Source organism: Parasteatoda tepidariorum, chromosome 10, assembly GCF_982258835.1.
Source record: "Parasteatoda tepidariorum strain Cologne lab strain chromosome 10, Ptep-v5.0, whole genome shotgun sequence".
NCBI classification, from domain to species: domain Eukaryota; kingdom Metazoa; phylum Arthropoda; class Arachnida; order Araneae; family Theridiidae; genus Parasteatoda; species Parasteatoda tepidariorum.
The window spans coordinates 24,046,120-24,069,281 of NC_141764.1; the positions used below are offsets into that span (position 1 = coordinate 24,046,120).

Consider the following 23,162-nt stretch of genomic DNA (forward strand, 5'->3'; position numbering starts at 1 on the left):
CGTTATCATCCATCAAACATCCGTGAAAGAGATGCATACGGAAGAGGCAGTGTCTGTGTTTGGGGAGGCATATCCTTAGGAGGGCGCACATACCTCCATGTCTTTCCAAGGGGAACCGTGAATGCTCAGGTTTATCGAGACAACATCCTTGATGCTTATGTGCGCCCATATGCCGGGGCAATTGGTGATTGCTTCCTGTTACAGGACGATAATGCAAGACCACACAGAGCTCGCATTGTTGATGATTATCTTCAACAGGAAACAATTACTCGCATGGAGTGGCCAGCTCGATCCCCGGACTTGAATCCTATCGAGCACGTTTGGGATGCTCTAGGGAGGCGTGTATCTGCCATCAATCCGCCCCCTCAGACCCTTGCCACGCTTGCAACTGCTTTACAAGAGCAATGGCTCTCACTTCCTATTGAACTGATAGACCGCATAATTGAAAGCATCACACATCGCTGTTTGTGCTGTATTGCTTCTAGAGGCAATCATATTCCATATTAAAGGTACTTTTTCTATTGCAAACCGATACTTCCAATTTGTTTATTTTATACATGTGCTAATTTCTATACTACTATTAATGTCTGATAATTTCTTTTTATGTTGTTTAATACCTTACTATGTGTTGTATATTGTGGGTAAGTTTCATAAAATTCCATGTGTAATTTCTTGAGTTATCGCGATTTTTGTGAATTTTCCTTAATTTATGATAACCAGTGTATATTATTGTAACTACTATAATATCATAACTATATATAATATTATAATCACAACTATATTGTTTAATTTTACTACTTTTCTAAAAACAAATTTTTGATAATAGAATAATTAAAAATGTTTAATTAATACAGTAATTATGAAGTAAGTTCATCTTTTAGAACCTAATTTTTGAAAACTACCGTTAGGGTTGCCAACACTTAAATGGATGAATAATGTTTAAAAACATCCTAAAATAAAAATCAGTGATGATGTCAAAAATTCGTAATGATATTTTATTATGCTTTTGCTTCTTTCTTCTATAATTTTTTCAAAATAATTTTTTTTTCAAATTTTTGCTCAAAAACAGTAAAAAGTACAGTACAAGGAAGAAAGAAGATGATCAAGCTTGATGTCATTAGACAGAATTTTCGAAATATTAGTATTAAAAAAATATTTATTAATGGATCATCCTCAGTGATGTTTCCCAGACAGTCACCAATAGTCGTCGCGTTGTGCAGCTCCAGTGCGATGTAAATCAACAACTACTACTACATTAAAATATGCATCCCTCCTTGATCTTGATCAAAATCAAAAATCTTGAAAAATCTTGAATCAAAAGAAAAAATTAAATCTTTAAGGGCGAAAACTTCAAAAGATAGTTTTGACTACTTGGCCAAATAAAGACCTCGGGTGCAAAAACTTATTACCCACATTTTTATTAGGAGACAATTACATTTTCCTGCCAAAGTTTTTATTTATTGTTGTACATACTTGCGCATAACAAGAATGGTTTATAAGCCCTTTTCTAGTTAGAGATGAGATCCCAATTATTAGAGAAGGGCATTACAAAGCTGGATCTTGCGTTATATAGTGAGATTCGAATCCGCTACCTCTAGGTTACAGTACGTTTGTCGGGCCAGCGAGACCGCTAGGTTTGGGAAACCCTGGAGATAACTGCAGACTTCTTGTGAGGATGAATAGATATTGTGTTGCCATCTCTCGACAAAAACTCGTACTACGTGAGCAGAATTAAAACTAGTGTTAGATATAATTATTTAGAGTAAAGAAGTTAAATTTTCATTAGTTGTGGATAATCACTTTTTACCTCCGAGTTTTTAATATGCGCTGCAGTGAAAAATGTCAAAAGGAAACTGCTAAGCGTTATAAGCGTAATATTTACAGTAAAAAACATGTAAATTTATAAATAACTTAGAGAACAATGCAATTCGGACAATATAAATACTTTAAAGAAGAAAAATTACGTTATTGACAATTTTTTAAATCAAAATAATTCCTCGATTTTCTAGACTGTCATTCTGTTTTTTTTTTTTTTTTTTTTTTTTTTTTTTATGTTTCCTTAGAAATAAAAAACACTAATACAGTCACTTACTGTTATTTTGCTTTTTTAATAGGGCAAGAAAATGGAATATAACAAGAGGTCACCGTGTAATAAGGAAAAACGATAGCGTACATGCATTTCTTAGGCCAAATTTGTCAATGAAATTAAGCAATAGCACTATTTTATTACTTCCCTTGGTCATCTATTGTTACTTTTTTCATTATTTTTACTGCCTTTAAAAGTAAAAATAACCGGAACACCTTATTATTTTGATCTAATGAACGTATTTTTAACGTGCAGCACGCACTTTTTATAAATTGAGGGATAGTGCAGGCGATACTTTAAGGTACGAAATAAGACATAAAAGTATACTTTCTCTGAATAAACATTTATTTTTCACGTCGGATTGATATGGCCTCTTAAATTAATTACCAACTCACAAAAATTTAACTAATTCAAAAATCATCCTTCAAATTCAAATTAATGATCATAAAAGGCATTTCCACAGCAGTGCATTGAGAGCCAGCGGAGTAGTGGAGGTTAAAGAACTACAATTGTTTATACCGATGGCATGATGATTTCAATGTGGTTAGCTTTGCACACTCACAGCATTTACTTCCTATTAAAGTCGCTGCCCACATCGATCTAAAGGTAAGCGGGCTTCACGTCCCCGCGGGAATTGTCATAAAATTACCAAAAAACTTCAAATTTGACATCAAAAATCTTAAACATAAACTAAATCGTAGCCACCACATACAATGCTTCTAGAAAATTGTGTGTGGTGGAGAAAACGTTAATTAAAATTCAGATTTAGGACATCATTTTACATCTTCATCAGACAGCAAAAACTATGCCTGGGCTTTTTTTACGAGGTAGAGTGATGTTGTGAAAGAATATTGATCAAACAAATTTTACTTAAATTAAAAAGAACAGTTCCTAAAATGAAAAAAAAAATCACCACTTATCATGAATTCGAAAACAAAGCATGACTTTTTTCAACCAAGTACATAAATTTTATTACTTTTTCTAAAAAGAGAAATATTCAAAGTAAAATAAATTTCTTAAGTAAAAATATATATTTATGTATGCTTATAATGTATATCTATTTATCTAAGTATGTATTTAATTATATTTATGCGTATGTAATATTATCTTTCTCTGCCATTTCCATTATGTCATTACACTTTTTTATCAACATTTCATTTTTTCTATTGTTTTTAACTTGTGATAACTTAGTTTATTGACTAACTCTTTCTTATCTTACTATTTCCTTTGTCTAGATTAATATGATTGGTTTTTATCGTATCGAATAGCTATCCTGCCACGTAAAAGATTCAAATCCCGATTACAAATCTATGAAAGTATATTTTTAATCAAGGAAAAAAATCTGAATATGTAGCTAAAGTTTAAAGAAAAAGAAAGCACAATGACAAGTGAAATAAGTGAAAACAATATTAAAGAAGAAGCTTTCAGACTTTGCAAGGATTTCCTAGGTCCACCATGGACTGACATATCTATTTCTGATTTTAACATATCAACTGTGAGGTAAGAAGCCATGTTGTGATGAAATTTGTAAATAATTCGTGATTACTTGTGAAATATAAATTTTTTAATTTGATTCAAATGTTTTAGTATATTCTTAATGCATTTAGTGTCCAAACAATAATTGATTTTACCTCTTCATGGGGCTTGGCATCGTTTACCAATATATTTAGCGGTTTTTGATTTGAAATAAAATGGAAAAATTGGCAAATTTTCAAATTGAAAGTCTTGTAATTTTTGACCTATTGAAAGTGATCGTAAGTCGTAAGTAATATCAAAAACTCCAAAATTTATAATGTTAAACTTTTTGGACTTATTTCAACAGTTAATCAAGGTTGCATAAAATGTATTTTTTTCAGGGGGTGTTCGAATTCTAATTTTTTATTTAGTTAAGTCATTATTTTAAAATATTTTGCAATTAATCAGCAATTTTGTAAATAATTATCTTTGTAGTTAAAATTTTGTAGAGTACACTTAAACACAACTTGCAAAATATTATTTTGGACTTATATATCGACTATCGATACTTTCCTACCGATTGTTTAAGACCAGTATTGCTCTTAGCTGAGGTAACTCAACTCAGACATATGACAGGCTGATCCAATTTGATCAGTCTACGGTAGGATGATTCAATTGATATGTAGGTAGGCAGATACTTTATTTAAGCCTCACTAGAGTTGCACAATGGGCTATTGATGATAGTCTGAGAAACATCCCCGAAGATGATCCGAGGACATGCCATCACAATTTTGATCCTCTCCAGAGTTGATGACTCTTCCGCGTTGGTAGCCAGACGGCCTGCTCGCGAAGTCGAGCACTTTACGGTACAACAGTTTCACAAGGACAGATACCGCGCAACCTCGGTTCCTACGCTGATCAAAGTGGTCACCCATCCGCTTACTAACCGCAGCCAGTGATGCCTAACTTCGGTGTCCTGCTGGGAACCGTGTCTTTATGACCAGTGCACTGCTAGTACATACTATAGAAGGAACATATAAATGGAAAATGCATACTATAGTTTCAGTTCTATAATCAAGGACCTTCCTCAGTGTCAAAATTACAATTGATGGTAGAGACGTAAAGAGACAAACAAGAGGCAAAGTAGTTTAAGCAGTAGATACTGTGGAGCAAGTTTGAGCAAGGTCCCTATTGGTTCAGCCACTTTGCACGAGTTTGTCTCTTTATTTCTCTACCATCATTTAGACAAAACTTTTACGTTCTATAAACAAGAACCTGGGGAAGGTTCTTGTTTATAGAACTGAAACTACAGTATGTCCATTTATAGTGCGGCTTTGAGGAGAACTCCTCTAGACTAAAAGTCTGGAACTGTTTGCTACTATGGTAACAAGCGAGAGCACATTTCAAATGGGGGTGAAATTGAGGAAAGAAAGCGTCGACTGGTTTACTTACGACGACTATGCCGAGATTAAGACAAAACTATTCAACCTATATTCCTATTCGAAGTGTCTTTTCCTCGTAACCATAGTACACGACGCAAAAGACGGGTGTCTGAAGGAGTCTGTATGTACTTTCGGTGTCTGTATGTACTTTCTTCGGTGTGTCAGTATGTACTTTCATATGTGCTTCATTCGCGTTGTGTTTTGCTCTAAATAGTAAGAATTCTTTGCACATTAATAAAATATTCTTCTTATAATCTCTTACATATGACTTATGCTTTCAGAAAAATATGAATACTATGTAAATGTTTATGAAAAATGTTTAATGTTTATGTAAAAATTCATAACTTATGAAAAATTAAAAATTGATTTTAGTAAAAATGAAATATATATTTTAATAAAATAAAAAAAATTGATTTTTTTAAAAGAAAAACTTTATATGTGTCAAAGATAAAACAAAAAAAGCATAGCATTTCCAACATAGTTCACAGCTGAGTACCTTTTATCGCAACTGATTCTTAAAACTCATATTAAAACTCATAAAAAAAACTCATACTTCTTATTTTATGGAACTCCAGGGTACCACAATATTCCGGTTGGGAATTGCTGATACATTTTTTTAATGAATCTCTGATTAATATTCAAATTTAGCGGAGGCGTCTCAAATGCTCTCTATTGCTGCTCCCTTGCGAACGAGGTGGTGATAGAAAATGCGAACACACCTCGCCGAGTGCTGTTAAGGATCTATGGACCACTACAGGAAGAAGAGCACAAGAAAGTGACCGAAACAACTACCTTTGTGATCTTGTCTGAGAAAAAATTGGGACCCAAACTGTACGGAGTGTTCCCAAATGGAAGAATCGAAGAATATATACCGGTAAGTGTTCCTTTAAAAACGGAACCCTCCTTACTTTTCTGCTTTTGCTTTTGAAGAGGAATCGGTTGGGGATATACCAATAATGCTAAAACTGACATATTTAGATGAACCTTTTCTCGGCATCTAAATAAGATGCTGCTTCATTTTTTTACAGAATATTCACATATACATGTTTATACTGTGATAACTGTTAATGAATATCTTTGGCAGATTTCTTCTTTTTTTTAATTATGAACTGAGATCTTTGAATTTTTTAAAAAGTTTCATAATTTTTTAGCAAAAATTTTTCATTACTCAAAAAGTATTCCTGTTAACGCTAAAACATTATCAAAGCATGCAATTGATATATCCCAGTGGTTAGAGAATCGAACTTCCGTCCGGAAGGGCCGGGCTTCGATCCTCGACTCAGCTATAAATCCACCGATTACATGCGATATACGGGCTCGTAAAATCTGTGAAGTCCTGTAGTCGGTCGCTGAGCAGTATTATGGGTACAGGAATCAGGAGAAAATTTCCTTCCCTTCAGATCTATGACTATATTGAGGAAGTGGTCATTACAAAATTGTGATGGCATGTCTTCAGATCATCGTCTGGGATGTTTCACAAATCGTCGCCAATAGCCTATTGTGCAACTCTCGTATGACGTAAGTAAAGTACTTACGAATGAGGTACCTAAGTATGAGGAAATTCGATATAATCTCAAATATCCCTAAAAAGTTTCAAAACGAAAGGGTCAAAAATCCGAATTTGTTGGAAAAAAAGCATGTTTATTCAGACAAAGTACGTTTCTGTGTTTGATTTCGTACCTTAAAATATATACTAATTAGCATATGTGAGTTCATCCCCTTGAACCATCAAGATTAAGTCCTAGAAAGATCCGATCATTAGATCAAAAGTTATAGAGAGTGATCCCATTATTTATTTATTTATTTTGCGCACTGTAAACATGTGTCGATAAGTTTTGGTCGATGTTCCCACAATCAACCCTTATTGTATTTTAATTGACAATTCTAATTAAATTTAATAATTTCTGGATCTGTGATGATCTACGTCACATCTCACTTTTATAAAGTGTTATTCCTAAAAAAAACGATACTGGAGAAGGTAACCAATTTTCTCGAATAGAGTCAGTTAGTGGGAATAGTTGAAGTTATGCTTTTTGCATTGTATAAAAATTTAAGTATAATAAGACTAAAGTATCTCTTTAAAAAAAACGTTAGCTACTTTTAATTTTCATCAAAGCATTACATGATTTTTTAGTTGAAATTTGAAATCCCTCCTTTAGCAAAATCTGCATCTTGAATTGTAATATCTGAAATCTGTTATGCTCTTCAGAGTAGATCGTAGTTTAATTATTGTTGTTGTTGTAGTTTATTTACGTCGCACTACAGCTGCACAATGGGCTATTGGCGACGGTCTGGGAAACATCCCTGAGGATGATCCGAAGACATGCCATAACAATTTTGATCCTCTGCAGAGGGATTGGCACCCCCGCTTCGGTAGCCCGACGACCTGCACGCGAAGTCGAGTACTTTACGGTAGAACAGTTTAACGAGGACCAATACCGCACACCCTCGGTCCCTACGCAGACTGATTCAAGTGGTCACCCACCCGCACACTGACCACAGCCAGTGATGCTTGACTTCGGTGATCTGCTGGGAATCAGTCCACTGCGGGACTTTAATTATTGAGATTCGAATTTTACATAATGTTTTCCCGAGAAGGGGGGTGGGGAAGAGTTCAAAAGATAAATAGTTAAATGAAGCATTAATAATGCTCTTTACTAATCTTGAAAATAGTTCATTTTGGTTTATCCTACTTTTTAAACATTACTTTGTACTTGCAGTCAAAACATTTACCCTCACACGATCTCAGGAGGCTGTCTACATCAATTGCAAGATCTATGGCAAAGATTCATGCCTTGAACCTACCACTCAGAAAAGCACCGGATACTTGGTTAAATCACATGACAAAGTAAGTGACATCAACGTCTAATCGACTAGAGTTTTTAAAGGCAAACTGAATTTTAACACTCTTTACACGCTTTAAAAATTCAACACTGTTAAAATTTCTCCTCTGAATTTTAAAAAAAATATTTCCTGAGGCAAGAACTGCAGAACTATAAGATTTTATTGGTTATTTCAAATATTAAGAATTCATTAAAATAAATGTAAAAAATTTTCTAGAAAATTTTTAAACAATTTTTATGAAAAATAATACATTAAAAAAAATTTCTTACATTTTTCTAGATTTTTAAAATTAATATGCGTTTAAGCAACAGAAGGCATCCGTGTCCTATTATATATATATATATATATATATATATATATATATATATATATATATATATATATATATATATATATATATATATATATATATATATATATATATATATATATATATAAATATGGGCAAAATTTTAGGAAGTGATAGTACACACCCAAGCAATCAATTTTTATCAAAGAATGCATGGTCGAAAACAAAACGCAACAAACTGGCGCATTTGGAAAGTTGTTTCATGCAAACGTGAAAGCTCCATTCCTGTAGCGAAAAACTGCGCTACGTTACCAAGCTTTCGGCCGCTGCAGGGAAAGTTCGTGATATGCCTGGTGTGTTTCAGAATGTTCGCCTATCTTTTCTTCGCCGTTGTACTGCTTGCATAGCAGCTGCCGTCCACTGTTTTGAACATTTATTGTAATCACATGCCATTAATTTTGCTTTTATAACTTAACTTCATCGTTCTTTGTGAGTTTTTGCCTCACATAAGAACATTAACTTTGACTTCCTCTAGCGGTTTTGCGTTTTGTTTTTGACCATGCATTCTTTGATAAAAATTGCTTGCTTGGGTGTGTACTATCACTTCCTAAAATTTTGCCCATCTTTTTAGAATCACCCTGTATATATATTTCAATACCTAAAGAACGTTCAGAATATCACTCACATCTCCTGATAATGCGTGAAACTGTATTTTCGCTGTATTTTCGCATGGCAATGAAGCAGGCAACATTTAGAGGGTGAGAAAATTTGCTTAGTACATTGCTTAATACTTAAGGTGCTAAGGATGGAAGACGAGTTGAAGAATTAGAATATTTAAATATAGTTGTGCTGCACCTTTGGCTTAGTTACTATTAACATCTATGCAACAAATTTTTTTAAAGTGTGCTAACTGGTCGCCAAAAGCAACTAGTATATTTAAAAGACTGCTGTAAAGCTTTTGTTCTCCAAGTTTTCCCCTTCTTTCTTTCTCAAACAAAACTTAAAAAAATATCGACACAGCTAAAATTGATGCTTAAGAAATTACCCATAATGCAAAAACTGTTTATATAAATTTTGCTTCAAAAAATATTTATATATTAAAGCATGGCGCTTTATTTATCTGCGATACAATACACATTTTATTGAAAAATGACATTATAATATTAAAAATGTGATTTTTAGCTTTTTTAGTCGCATGTCCTTTTATTAAATAATATCGAAAATAAATAGTTCTGTAAAAAAATAAACCAAACCATGTATCTAGTTTGTCAGTAGACATAAAGTTATATCTATTTTTGAAATATCTTACTCCAAAAGATATTCCCATATTGTTTAAAGGTGGCTGGAAGACATAGAAAACCTCAGAGCTCGTGAACTTAATGAAAGTTTCCCACTTACAGTCATGTATAAAGAAGAAATGGATTTCCTAAGGTTTGTTTAGTTTTAAATGTATTTTTAATTTTAAGATTGTATACTTAATACTCTGTCTACCAATAAGTATTTGGACACCGGTGCAAATGACTATATCTGCCGTCCTGATATACGTCACGCCCTCCGCCGGTATATGTTGTGTAAGGTACAACATCGGCATCAGTCCCATGCAGGATGCCACGCAGTTCGGAGCTCTCTGATTTCAAGAAAGGTATAATTGTCGGGTATCACAAAAATGGCTGATCCTTAAGGGACATATCTAGCGAACTGAATTACCCAAAATCGACAGTGGCTTATGTGATTAAGAAATGAAGGTGAGCGGTGAGTGTCGGAATGTGCTCCGAGTCAGAAGACTGCTGTCCACAAAAATTCGGAAGAACCGCACCCAGCCGATGGCCCACATACTCCAAGAGTTTCAACAGGCATCCGGAAGTGTTGTTTAAATTAATATCATCCGTAAGGAAGCACATCTGCTTGGTTTTCATGGTCGTGCTGCTGCCCATAAGCCTTTGATCACAAAGTCCAACCGCACTGCTCGGTTAATGTAGTGCAAAGCACATCGAAATTGGACCGTGGATCAGTGGAAAGCGATTCTTTGGAGTGACAAATCAAGGTTCACCCTCTACTGTTCGGATGGCAGGGTCTGGGTCTGGCGTATGCGTGGAGAACGTCTCCTGCTAGAATGCATTGTGCCAACAGTCAAGTTCGGCGGAAATGGAATTATGGTCTGGGATGTTTCTCCTGGTATGGATTGGAACCCTTGGTCCCCATTCATGGTAAGCTCAACGCCGATGCCTACTGCACTATTCTGGATGACAACTTCCTACGTTGTGGCAGTTACAAGGGGTGGACCCCTGTTACTTTCAGGAAGACAATGCCAGCTGTCATGTTGCGAGGGTCATCAAGGCTTGGTTTGGTCCCAATGGGGTTAATCGAATGAATTGGCCTGCCCAGAGCCAACCTGAACCCTATCGAGAACCTCTGGGATGAGTTGCCGAATTAAGGGGTGTACTACCCGTCCAATATCGGTGAAGGAACTTACATGTCTTCTCCAAGCCGAGTTGACGAAAATACCACTAGCCGCCACACAAGGACTTCTGGAAAGTATGCCCCTGAGGGTTCACGCTGTAATTGTCTCTCGTGGAGGCTCTACCAACTACTGATTACGAATAAAGTTTGTTTTTCTTTTCAATCACAGGTGTCCAAATACTTATTGGCAGATAGTGTATATATTAAGGTAAATAGGAAAAATTAAAAGGGGCTTATCCCAGTATAGGTTACACTCTAGATTTGGGGACGTTGGTGATGCTTGGAAAGGCCATATAAAGTTTACTATCCGTATTTGTAGATTCAGCGAGATTCTTTGAGTTATTGCTTTTTAGCCATTTTGCATTGGCGTTGGCGTTGGTGACAATTTGGCGACAAGCATCAACGAGTCATTCTGGCTTTGGTGACAGTTTGGCGACAAGCATCAACGAGTCATTCTGGCTTTGGTGACAGTTTGGCGACAAGCATCAACGAGTCATTCTGGCGTTGGCAACATTTTTCGAAATAGCGCCAAGCGTGTAACGTATGCTATGACTTTACCGAAAAAAGAAACAAGAAAATATCTAGAACTAACATACGAATAGTTATGACACTGATTAAGTATTCACGGCATTTAATTTTTAAAATTTGTACAAAATGTCTCTACTATATGAATTATAACATACATACACTTCTGGCCACCAAGAAAGACAAAAGATATCACAACAAAATTTATTTTGTAGATAACATGTTGACCAAGTATCAAATTATTAAATTTATAGACTTCTGTGAAGTGTGGTTCCTGCCAAAAGAGTAGCTGCCATTGTTGGAGATCAACGCTGCCACACGCCTCGGCATTGATTCAAAGAGACTTTGGATGCGTTCTTGGGGTACAGCAAACCAAGCACCTTCCACACGCTTCCACACGTTGCCAAAGTTGATCTAGTGTGGCAGCTGGAGATGTAATCTGGGTCAATCGTTGAGCAATCATGAACCACATGTTTTCCATCGGTGAAAGATCCGGAGAGCGAGCTAGTCAGGGAAGTAATTCAAACTAGCGATTGACGAAGAACCCTTGGACAATGCGTGCCATGTGCGGTCGCTCATTATCCTGTTGAAATATGGCTGTGGGCAAGCTCTGAAGGCAAGGAAGGACAACTGGCTCCAGCACCTCGGAGATGTAGCGTTGGCTGTTTAAAGTACCGGCAATGCGTACTAGAGGAGTGTGGGAGTAATATCCAATACCGCCCCATACCATAATACCCGCTGCAGGACCAGCGCAGCTGTTCAGCATCCTCTCTCTACGTTGCAGACAGAAGCGTCACTCGTCAGTAAAGTCAATTTAATTCCATTCTGTCGTCCACATCCTTCTTTCATCGTACCATTGGCGGCGGAGACATCTATGGTTCTGCGTTAAGGGTAGACGAAGCAATGGACATCTTTGCGGACAGACTGGATGATGCGTTACAGACTGAAAGTGCTGTGCTATGGTTTGTTATGTGACTGAGCGATCAGTCACTGCCATGCGCACAATTCGCCTGTCATCACGGGAAGTGGTGCGGTGAGGTGGATGCAATCGAGCACGTCGGTCCGTCGTACCCTCCTGCATCAAACGATCACATATCTGCATTACATTTGTTTGGTTTCGTTCAACACGACTACTGATTTCCCTGAAAGATAATCCACGATCTCGGTAGGCCACTATCCTTCCTCTGTCGAACTCGGATACTTGATCAAAAGATGATCGCTGTTTTCTTCGAGGCATAATTGATCGTTTTTTGAAAAAAACCGCAATAAAAACACAATTGCCGGACTTGAAATAGTAGAAATCTCCAAGCCTTAAATGGCACTTTGAAGTGGCGCCGCAGACGTGCGTAATGCGCATCTGCTCTGAAATTCTAATCATTTGCATATCTCACCTCCGCTAATGCATGTTGTAAATTTTATGTTATTTGCATGCTTTCTTCAGGGTGTTGCACATTTACGGTGGCCAGCAGTGTATATATATATATATATATATATATATATATATATATATATATATATATATATATATATATATATGTAAAATTTCTTTTACTTATTTATTTTTCTTAATATTTTTTATTTTAGAAAAGAAATAAAAAATTTTAATTCTCCATCAGTTTTCTGCCACAATGATCTTGTTCAAGGTAAATTTTATATTCAAAAATTAAAATAGTTTGCATTTTAAATTAATTGTTTCCTTTTTATTTGTAAATGAAATCTATGCATTTGTAATGAAGTATGGTAAACGTGATGTGAAATACATGATGTTCCATAGTCAACTAAAAATACAGTTTTTGGTTAATTATAATCACATCCCTTTAGGCAAATTACTATCAATTATATCAAAATTAATTTGTGAGTTAGCAGAGAAACACAAACGTCATTCGACTGCAACAAGAAACAAAAGAATATTTTTTTAAAAAGAACGAACTTACTGGTTAAGTAGCATCATAGTTCCTTTTCACTAAGAAACACTTTTCAGTCACTTGGTAAAACTAATTTTTTATTCTCCCTCATATCTTAAAAATGAATGGTAAGAATTTCGCACCGTTTTTCCTTATTTATAACTGCAATACTAATTTGTGCCCCCAAAAAGAAATATCAATTGATTTCTTTCAGAGATTCCAAATATATATATATATATATATATTAATATTTAAAACTCTTTTCGATGTATTATGTTATCGCTTAGAAATAATCAATCCAGAAAGTCAAGCACATTTTTTGGAACACTTCAGGTAAACGAGGAACACGGCAACTGATGCTTCCATCATCATCATCGAAATTTATCTGTTCGTCCAAGGCCGTTTACGGCTCTTTTCCCAACCATCTTGAAATTTAATTTTAAGATAACTCTTTCTGGTAACTAGAGTGCAAATTGGTAAATGTATTAAATAATCGGAATGTATTAAATAATCTTGATTCGTCTTTTTACTTCCGTAATTTATTAAAATTTTAGAAGCTCATTATTGCAGTTTTCTTATACTTGAAACAAACGAAAATAGTAAACTATGCAATCAAAATTTTTTTCTTATTGATTATTATAACATCGAAAAGATTTCGATATTGTAGGTTATTCTAATATAATGTCAACAAAACACGATTCAATAACATTTTAATACAAATTAATGAAATTATATTTCTTTTTCAATCTTTTTAGGAAATATTCTGCTGCCTGATAAATGTGCTGCTGATTTAGAGCCAAATCTTATTATCATTGATTTCGAATTCGGGGGATACAATTCCAGGTAAGCATTCTGTTGTTGAAAATATACGGCCAGAACTTTTTGACTTCTGTTGTTCGCAAAGATTACAAAAAGAAGTTAGGGTATTCGAGGAACAATCGGGAATATATCTCATGCGTATATCTAACAATGCAGGACTAACCTCAGAAATACATTAACACCATTATTGCATTTTCTATTATAAACTAAACTAAACTCAGTGGCGTGACAGGAGGATCGAACCAGGGACCTGTGGCACAAAGGAAAAAAAATGCCATTCGAAGAAAAAAAATCAATCCAACGGTATTCTAGTTCTAGTTTTATTGCTGACCTCTTCACAGCCTTCAAAATGAGCATTGTGCCACCGATAGATTTGGTGTTCTGATATACAATCATTACCAAAAGCCGTCCTGGTTGTGCTTCTAATAATATTAGGTCAAGCCAAGCTCACCAGTCTTTGCGAATTAAATCAAGAAGATGCGCCTTTCGTTTGACAGGAGAGCATAACGAGGGTGAAAGTACGCCTTGGCTCAGAAACACGCGGAGAGATGGCAGCACCACTTATTCGTGAGTTACCACTCCTCCAATTTAGACATAGATCTAAAGGGAAAGGAAATCTTTTCTAGAACCCTGTACTTTTGGTATTGTTCAATACCAAAAGTACCACTGATTTTGTGAGCGCGTATATTGCATATACTCAGTAGGTATTACCGGAGCCCAACTGTACTGCCACGGCTCAAAGTCATTCTTATCATGAGTAAAGTTTTCATTGCAAAATACAAGTTCTTTGAGATTTAACAACCTATGTTGAAGTAAATTCTACAAAAACTCGATTGACCATAAAATTAGTGCAGATTTTTTTTACGGAATAACGGTTGCTGCATCGATTTATATATAGGGGAAGGTAGGGCAAGATGGAACCACCGGGCAAGACGGGACATCACTTTTTTTTCCATGCGCAACACGATAGCGACATCTAAAGTGCGTTTTTGGAAAGAAAATATTGTTGTTCTCAATATGCACAAGTTTTTTCGTCAGTTCACAAGGTGTTGCCGAAGTGCAAGCATTGTTTTGTTTTTCTTATATCGTGGTAAAATATTTTTCCTGATTTGTATGATGATATTATTTGTTTAATACACTGCAACAAATTTTTCAAATTTGTGGCCATGTAGTGTTATTACTGTACAAACATAATGAGTAGTGTAAATTACAATGTATTTATTTAAACAAATTTGTGGATATCTTTTTTAAAAAATGTACTATCCGGGCAAGATGGGACGGCCAAAGTAGACTAAAAGTGTAATATAAAAGTTAAACTCTCCGGATTTGGCAAAAAAACATAAAAAATAAGGTAATATTATCAAAAAAAAATATGAACTAGCAAATAGGGATAAATAATTTATTAAGTCTCAACTTAATAAATTATTTTAAAAAAATTTATAAAAATAATTTATAATTAATTAATTGACAGACAATATTCAGATTGCTTAGAATGGGCTCATGAAGCTTGCTGTGCTTAATCTGGTTTTGGCCGCTTCTTTTGCAGTAACTGTGATCTTTAGGAACGTTTTTTTGTCGATTATTCTCTTATTCTGACATTAATTTCAGTAATTTTTGAAATATGTGTCCCATCTTGCCCGGGTAGCCCGGGCAAGATGAGACAATCTTCTATTTTTGTTAATGTTAAGTTATTATTATTGAACTTTATTATTTATTTATTTTCTGTATGAGATATGTAAGAGCAATGTTCCCACCATATGCTTACGATATAAAAGATATAAAATTGCTCTATTTTACTGTTTTTTGAACCAAGTTTCCTTAAGCGGTCCATCTTGCCTGCTCTTCCCCTATATATATATATATATATATATATATATATATATATATATATATATATATATATATATATATATATATATATATATATATATATATATAATCTCGTGATTCTACAAACTATTTGCGTGTGCGGCCTATACGTAATTGATATGTGTATATTTGTCATCTTTTTAGATCTCACGATATTGCAAACCATTTGTGTGAGTGGGCATATGACTATGATGTTAGTGAACCACCTTATTTCACTTTCGATATCAACAGATATCCAACAGAAGAGGAAAAGGTACAAATCAACTTCTAAATATCTTTTCTTTAGAACTTGAAAATTGAATGCATAGTACTCGCAGTGCACTAAAAGTTTAATTTTGTTTTCATTTCATGCTTACGTGTTGTGCTGAAAGCATATCACACTTAATAAAGTTCACAACCATTACGAACGGTAACGTAATTAACAGAAACATTTTTATATGTGTTATAAACGAAAAAAATAAAATAAATAAACGTCATAAAAATCTAATAAATCATTATCAGATAATCAATATCGATACGAAATCTTCTCATTGATAACGCGTCAAGGTTAATTCTGCGTTGATTGATTTGGACACAAATTATATTAATTAGAATACTCGGGACAAAAGCATGGCACCATGTGTCATTAATCTTTCATTCTAAAAATTTTCTTGGTCAATATTTTTACCTGTAACTGAGGTTTTTGCTTTAATTAGACCGTTTTAGCTTTAAAATGCTAAAAATATTTCAAAAAGGCCGTGTTTAAAGAAACTTTTTGGATCGTAAATGTCTTTTCTAATAAACAATAGTCTTTTACAATTTCGTAATAGTAAATTTAATTCGTAATTGTTAATAATTTATCACAAATTTTAACAAATATTCATACACATGATTGCACTTATACAAATTATTTAATTTTTTTTTTATAATTAGATAAAATCAATTAATTTTATTATTTTTTTCTTAAATTTTATGCAATGTTTATACAGAGTAAGTTGTGATGGTTCTAAAGATGAAGTTATAACAGACAATAATCGTTAAAAATTCCGGAACGAGTCTGTAATCAATAAAAGAAACAAATAGTAATAATAATAGTAATAATTAACCATGTGGTTATAATGATAACAATGAACCATGTGGTTATAAAAAAAAAATTTATTTTCAATGATTTGCACAAGTGCGCACATATGAGCAGACCTAGTGCGTTCTCCAGAAGTGGTATCCACTCTTTCAGGACCACCACAATGGGTGAGATACCGTTGGCCATGTTAATTTGGACGTCTAGTTTCTGCCACACTAGATGGCAGCACCGAGACTCGATTTGGATGCTAAAGTGAACTAGGAATTTAATTTTGCCGGAAATGTCTAGAGTCAATACGACACTCCAGGGATATTTTACATGCCGCATAATCATACGACATGGCCGCTGAGGATTTTCTGCATCCCGAAAATCTGGTGTCTGGGCCGGGAATCAAAACCACAGACTTGGGCTCGGAAGGCCGACGACAAACCAAATGCGCCACCCAGCCACTAATAATAAATTATAGTAACCGTCACTGATTATAATAATAATTAGTGACTGTTGTTTTAATCGACACGGCACCACAACTATTCTCATTGGCTCATTTATAAAGCAATGTTTGAGTAAGCTTGACATTGCTTTGGCATCAACAAATCAATTCCAAATCAGCTCGCTATACAAGTTACAGGCTTTTTCAATTCGCAGGCTTTTTTCAAATTGCAGTAGTTCAATTTACAGTAGAACGTTAAAATAATTTTTTTAAAAAACTGTCCAATTCAGTTTTACTTTGTCGTTATATCTCATATTAAAAACTATTTTACAGGGTGTTCTAAAAAAGACCAATCTTTATCTACATCTTTGGAATTCTTATATATGTCTAAAGATGATACATATTGCTAGTTGCAAATTTACATTAAAGCGAAGAACAACATTAAAAGCGCTTTCGAAAAATAATAATATCCATAGCATAATTAATAAATCCATAGCAATGAAGAGGGGATTTAAACATCAAAATCCGTTAGTATTCAAAAAGAAACCTGCAGATATTTAGAAACAAGAATAGTCTTTCAACACCTCTCTGTTTCTTTCTTTAGTTATGAAACAAAATTTGATTTTTTTTAAACAGCCAGAATTGAGTCGTTTAGTTTGAATAGAATTTTTGTTTCTTCTCGCTTACATGTAAATTTATGACTCTTAATGTGTATATTTTTTTATTTAATTTTTGGCAAGGATTCTAAAGATTAAAGGCTAAAGATTATAAAGATATTAAAGACGGTCATTAAAGAACACCCTAATTATTTATTAGCATCTTATTTATTTATTATTAATTATTTATTAACCTTAATTATTTATTAACTAATTTGTAGTTTATTTGTATATTTCAGATCAGATTTATTCAATCTTATGTAAATCAGCTAGTTTTGGAAAGAATTGTTAAGCCTTCAGAAATTGAGGCAGAAACGGACAAAATTTCGAAAGAAATTGAGTTTTTCAACATGGCTACTCAACTCTATTGGGCAGTATGGGGAGAAAAGAACAAATCTGATGCAAAAGTTGGCATATTCCATCAAGTAGGATTTTATGTTATTAGTACCAGATAATGAAATCGTATAGTTGAATAAAAATAATAAATTGACCAATGTCATTAAAATTATGTGTTTCGATATTTTAAAATGACATATTGTTTTCAAAATAATGTAAAATTTTTAATACTTTACAGTTTCAAAATTTGATCACTATAAATTAAATAATAAGATTTATAATGACGTAAAGCATTCACATTTGCGGGTTAAGCGAATTTTATAATTGCGTACAAATATTTTTTGATCCTCTTAATTTCTTCAAAAGACATAGCAAAAGACAAAAAAAAATTAACATAACATTAAGTGACTCAAACTTTTGACCATTATTCTAACTATTGGAATCGTATTTTATACATTATTGGTACTCGAAATTCTTGAGAGTTAAAATTTGCTTTAATTAAAAAAATGTGTGTGTGTGCACAGAGAAGATTTTCTTTTCTGTTTTTGAGTTTCATTTTACGACTTAAGGTATCGCCTTCTCTGATATATTGAAATTAGAATTCTCTAGCCTAGAAATAGAACTCCTAGAAATAGAGCAATTAGAAACAGACTAAATTTCTAATTGTTCCATGCTCTAATTGTGTGGGGGGGAAATCTTCTCGTTTTTAAAATATGTCATTATTATAATTCTATGCAAGAAGAGTTCGACGGTGATGGGACTCCGATTTCCCTTTGTATATATTTGTTGAAGCTCTAATTACAACCAAACATATTTTGGTATTTTTTAATTATAAAAAACAGTCCAATAGTTACTAAAAACATCTGTTATATAATTGGAACTATATTTGTACCAAAATAGAAAATAAAGTAAAAGTAAGTGGAATTATTTTTGTCATTCACATTCAAAAATTTATCAGCAATTGATTTTGTCAATTAAAAAAGTTTTAATAATAGATATTTTTCTGAGATTTAAGTATTTGCAAATAAGTGCATAGTTGAAAATTTATTTTTGAAAGTGAGCCTTGTTAAAGATAAAAATTTTACACTTAAGGAAAATAAAAAAGACACCTGTATTTTATGCTGTATTTTTAACTGTAAATTATTAAAATGCTAAATATAATATTTTTCACTTATTTTAACCTAAACTAATAAAAAAAATAATGAAAAATATGCTGAACAAAATTTCTGCGTCATAATGTTAAAATAATCATAACAAAGTGAAAGATTTCATGGACTTGAAAAATAATAAACTGTACTTGAAGAAAAGTATACATGAACTTAAGAATTCAGAATATGCTACACAATCAGATGTTTTTTTCTCCAATGGCAGGCACTGAATTTTGAATCTTTTGCCTATACTATGCCAGAATTGTTGCTCATTTGGCGTTACCCAGTGGGCACCTGTGAACCAAAGTCACGGAGGCGAGCGACATTGCCCACGCCACACTGCCACAAACCCGTTTATAGGGTGGGCCACATTCACACATCATGCACACACACAACAGAGGACAGCACAAAGAGAGAGAGAAACATTCATGCCCAGAGCAGGATTCGAACCCGCAGCCTATGGCTTCGCAGTCAGGCACGCTAACCGCTCGGCTACCAGGCCGGCTCAATCAGATGTAATAAATGGGAAGTAATTTTACATGCAAAATACTGAAAAATTACAAAATTAATAAAAATTTAGTATAACTGTATTCATAAATTGTATCCTTTCAATTTTAGGAAAATTTAAAAACGAGAATGACAAGTTACTGGAGATTCAAGAAAAATTATTTGGCAAAAAGAGCATGTGAATAGAGCGTGAAAAGGTTCAACATCATGATATTGAGCTGAAACAAATAACGCTATGAAATTAGCGTTGGTACCCCGCTGGTTGGTTTCCTGGTACGCTTGATATTAATTGAACGATCGTAAAAAAACTGCATGTTTTGTAAAAATCATTTATTAAAAAATGTAGGAGAGAAATTAAAAAAATTTATATAAATAGAGAGAATAAGATTTTATTTTGATACTTACTTTTTTCATTACTTATCCACCATAACGGTAGAGAATTTGACCATTAACTGATGATTCCTAATTAGGAAATAATGACACTAGGGAAAAAATCTTGCAGGCTTTTATACTAATACTCGTTCTTGCCTTATTCGAGTGTAGGGATTTCATATAATTCTTGTAAATGTTGTGTCGAACATCTAGGGGAGTTTGGGAGCATCATCAGGATTAAAATTGCGTAGGAACCTGTGCCCATAAATTTCATAAGCGAGTAAGGAGCGTTTCCCTATTTTGACCTTTTCAGAAGCACGCGAAAAAACAGCTGGTAGTAGGAAAGAGTCCGAAACGGCGTATCACGACATTTTTGGGAACGGGTTTCTATGCAATTTTAATCCTGGTGATTTTAATCCTGATTAATCCTTCCATCTCCCTTAGAAGTTCATCGGAACATTTACGCCACCCCATGTCTAGATTTGTACATTTTGCCAAAAAAGACTAAATATGTGATTTTAAAAAAAAAAAACTCTAGGTTGGCGAGAGAAGCCGGTCACAGATTTGAAATCATCGACCAAAAAATGTCCAAGATACGTCAAAAATCTTATGCAACTTAATAAGACAAAAAAAGTTTTCCCCCGGTGTTATTTGCATTATGGTATGAGTCTTATACAATTTGATAAATACAATAAGCGGTTTACAACAGTTGAAGTAATTGTTCTACTTAGTTAATTCAGAGTTCCAAGGGCCTTAAACAAATTTAATAATAATTTTGATAATATAATAATAATTTAATTACACGTAAAAATTAATGAGAATGTCAAATGAAATTGAATTTAAACAAATAACGCTCAGCGTTGGTATTAGAGTTCATTGTATTAAGACTTCTGGTCGGGTAAAACTTTTATTGAAGTAAATTTTATTTGAGAAATAACGTAAAATGGTTGTCACAAAGGTATTAAGGTAAAAAATTAAGACCCTGGGGAAACCTGAATTCATTCTTTACTATATTATAATAATAAATTGTGCTACTAAATCGATTGTTCTGCAAGAATAATAGAATATTCCATTAATTAAAAATTACTCTTTCAAAATTTAGTTTTTTTTAATCATAAAGCGTATTAAATTATATTTAAACATAGCTTATATCTCTAGAGAGAAATATTATCATTTGTATTAAACACTTAACACTATGAAAGGAATTACTTTTCAATTTACATACTTCCACAAAGTAGATACTTTTCATTCTAAAACGGGTGCTTGGAGCTTTTTACTTATAAAATGATGCTTTACATTGTAAAATGAATAATTCTTCCTATCGAATAGTTATTTTTCACCATAAAATGTGTACTCTAGATTTTAAATTGGACAATTTTCTCTGTTAAAGGACATTTTCAGTATAAAATTCATCCTTTTTTTTCCACTTTCCGCTATAAAACGGTCATATCCCTTATCGATCCACACTTTCCACTATAAAATGGTTACTTTGCACAATGAAATAGATACTTTTCAATTTACTTTTACTATTACATTTCTATACAGGAAATTATATAACATCTTAAATAAAGCACATGATGTACAAGATAGGAATCAGAACTCGCCTTACAAATGAAGCATATGATATATAAGATGTGAATTAGAACTTGCATACAAATAAAACACAGAATGTATAAGATACAAATAAAACACATAATGTATAAGATGTGAATTAAAACTCGCCTTACAAAAAGAGGAATATGTATAAGATATGAATTAGAACTCGTTTTACAAATAAGGCAAATGGTGTATAAGACATGAATTGGAATTTGCCTTACAAATGAGGCATATAATGTATAAGATACGAATTAGAACTGGACCTAATGATAAAGTATATATATGATGTATGAGTATGAATTAGAACTAGCTTTAAAAATATGAAAACTAAGATTCAATTCGTAAACGTTTTAACCTATATTCTTTGTGTATTTTATACCTAAAGCAATAAACTTACAACATAGAATATTTTTTAAATTTTTAAAACACGGATTATTTTTTAAACTGAAATTTATGACAAAATAAAATAATTGCAAGTTAAAAAAGCAAACAAAAACATTTGTAAGCATAAAAATAAAATCAAAGGTTCTAATTCAAAAAAGAAAATAATAAATAAACTTAAAAGATGTTGCAAACTCTGAAATTGAACTCATGAGTGCATAGAGTTTACATAATCAATAAATAATGACGTACTTTCATTCATAATTAGATTCTTAAAATATCTATACCAGTGCAATATTTAGTCTTACAGATAAGCTTTATCTAATCAAAAACTCTTGTCAAGAGAGTAAGCGTTAAATTATCAGTTCGAGCGATAAGTTTCTTTCTTTCTTAGTTTAGCTATTTTTCTGCATGCCTTAACTCTTCTCGCTGTCACAAAAATCAAAATTCTCGCTAAAAGTAAGGTCTAAACTTCATACTATGGCTATTAACGGGACAACAATTAATGGCAACGATGCAGAACAAGAAGCTTTTAAATTATGTCAAGAATTTCTGGGTTCCCCTTGGAATAATATGGATATTTCTAATTTTAGGCTTTCTGTAGTGAAGTAAGTAATTAATTAAATTTTGGCTTAATTAAGTATTAACTTCAGCTTAATTAAATATAAGTTTTAGCTTAATTAAATATTAATTTTAGCTCAATTAAATATTAATTATATCTTTGAGTTGAATATACTCATTTCTCTATCTAAAAGATGTGTTTTTAATTGTTGTATCTTTTGAAATTATAACCCAAGTGTACATCAATGAAAACACAAATGAAATATATCGATGAAATTACATATAAAATATACGCCTGTAAATTTCAAATGAGCAATCGAAATTTTTCAGTAATATTTTACAGGAAAATTTCTATCTGGAAAGGTTTTTATTTGTTCGAAAAACTCAAAATTTTTGTATATTGTTAAAATATTATGCAATAG

The 23,162-nt window shown here is 33.0% G+C and overlaps 1 protein-coding gene across 1 annotated transcript in view; it reads left to right on the forward strand.

The window, feature by feature from the left end:
* The first annotated feature begins 3,348 nt into the window (after nucleotides 1-3,348).
* Nucleotides 3,349-23,162, forward strand: part of LOC107443383 (uncharacterized) — a 45,835-nt gene continuing 26,021 nt past the window's right edge. Inside the window, exons 1-9 of the mRNA XM_087152699.1 lie at nucleotides 3,349-3,586; nucleotides 5,632-5,857; nucleotides 7,704-7,831; nucleotides 9,455-9,547; nucleotides 12,686-12,744; nucleotides 13,761-13,848; nucleotides 15,838-15,946; nucleotides 18,079-18,264; nucleotides 22,600-22,787. Of these exons, the coding sequence (XP_087008825.1) occupies nucleotides 3,468-3,586; nucleotides 5,632-5,857; nucleotides 7,704-7,831; nucleotides 9,455-9,547; nucleotides 12,686-12,744; nucleotides 13,761-13,848; nucleotides 15,838-15,946; nucleotides 18,079-18,264; nucleotides 22,600-22,787 (1,196 nt within the window). The 5' untranslated portion in view covers nucleotides 3,349-3,467. The remainder of the gene's footprint in view (nucleotides 3,587-5,631; nucleotides 5,858-7,703; nucleotides 7,832-9,454; nucleotides 9,548-12,685; nucleotides 12,745-13,760; nucleotides 13,849-15,837; nucleotides 15,947-18,078; nucleotides 18,265-22,599; nucleotides 22,788-23,162) is intronic.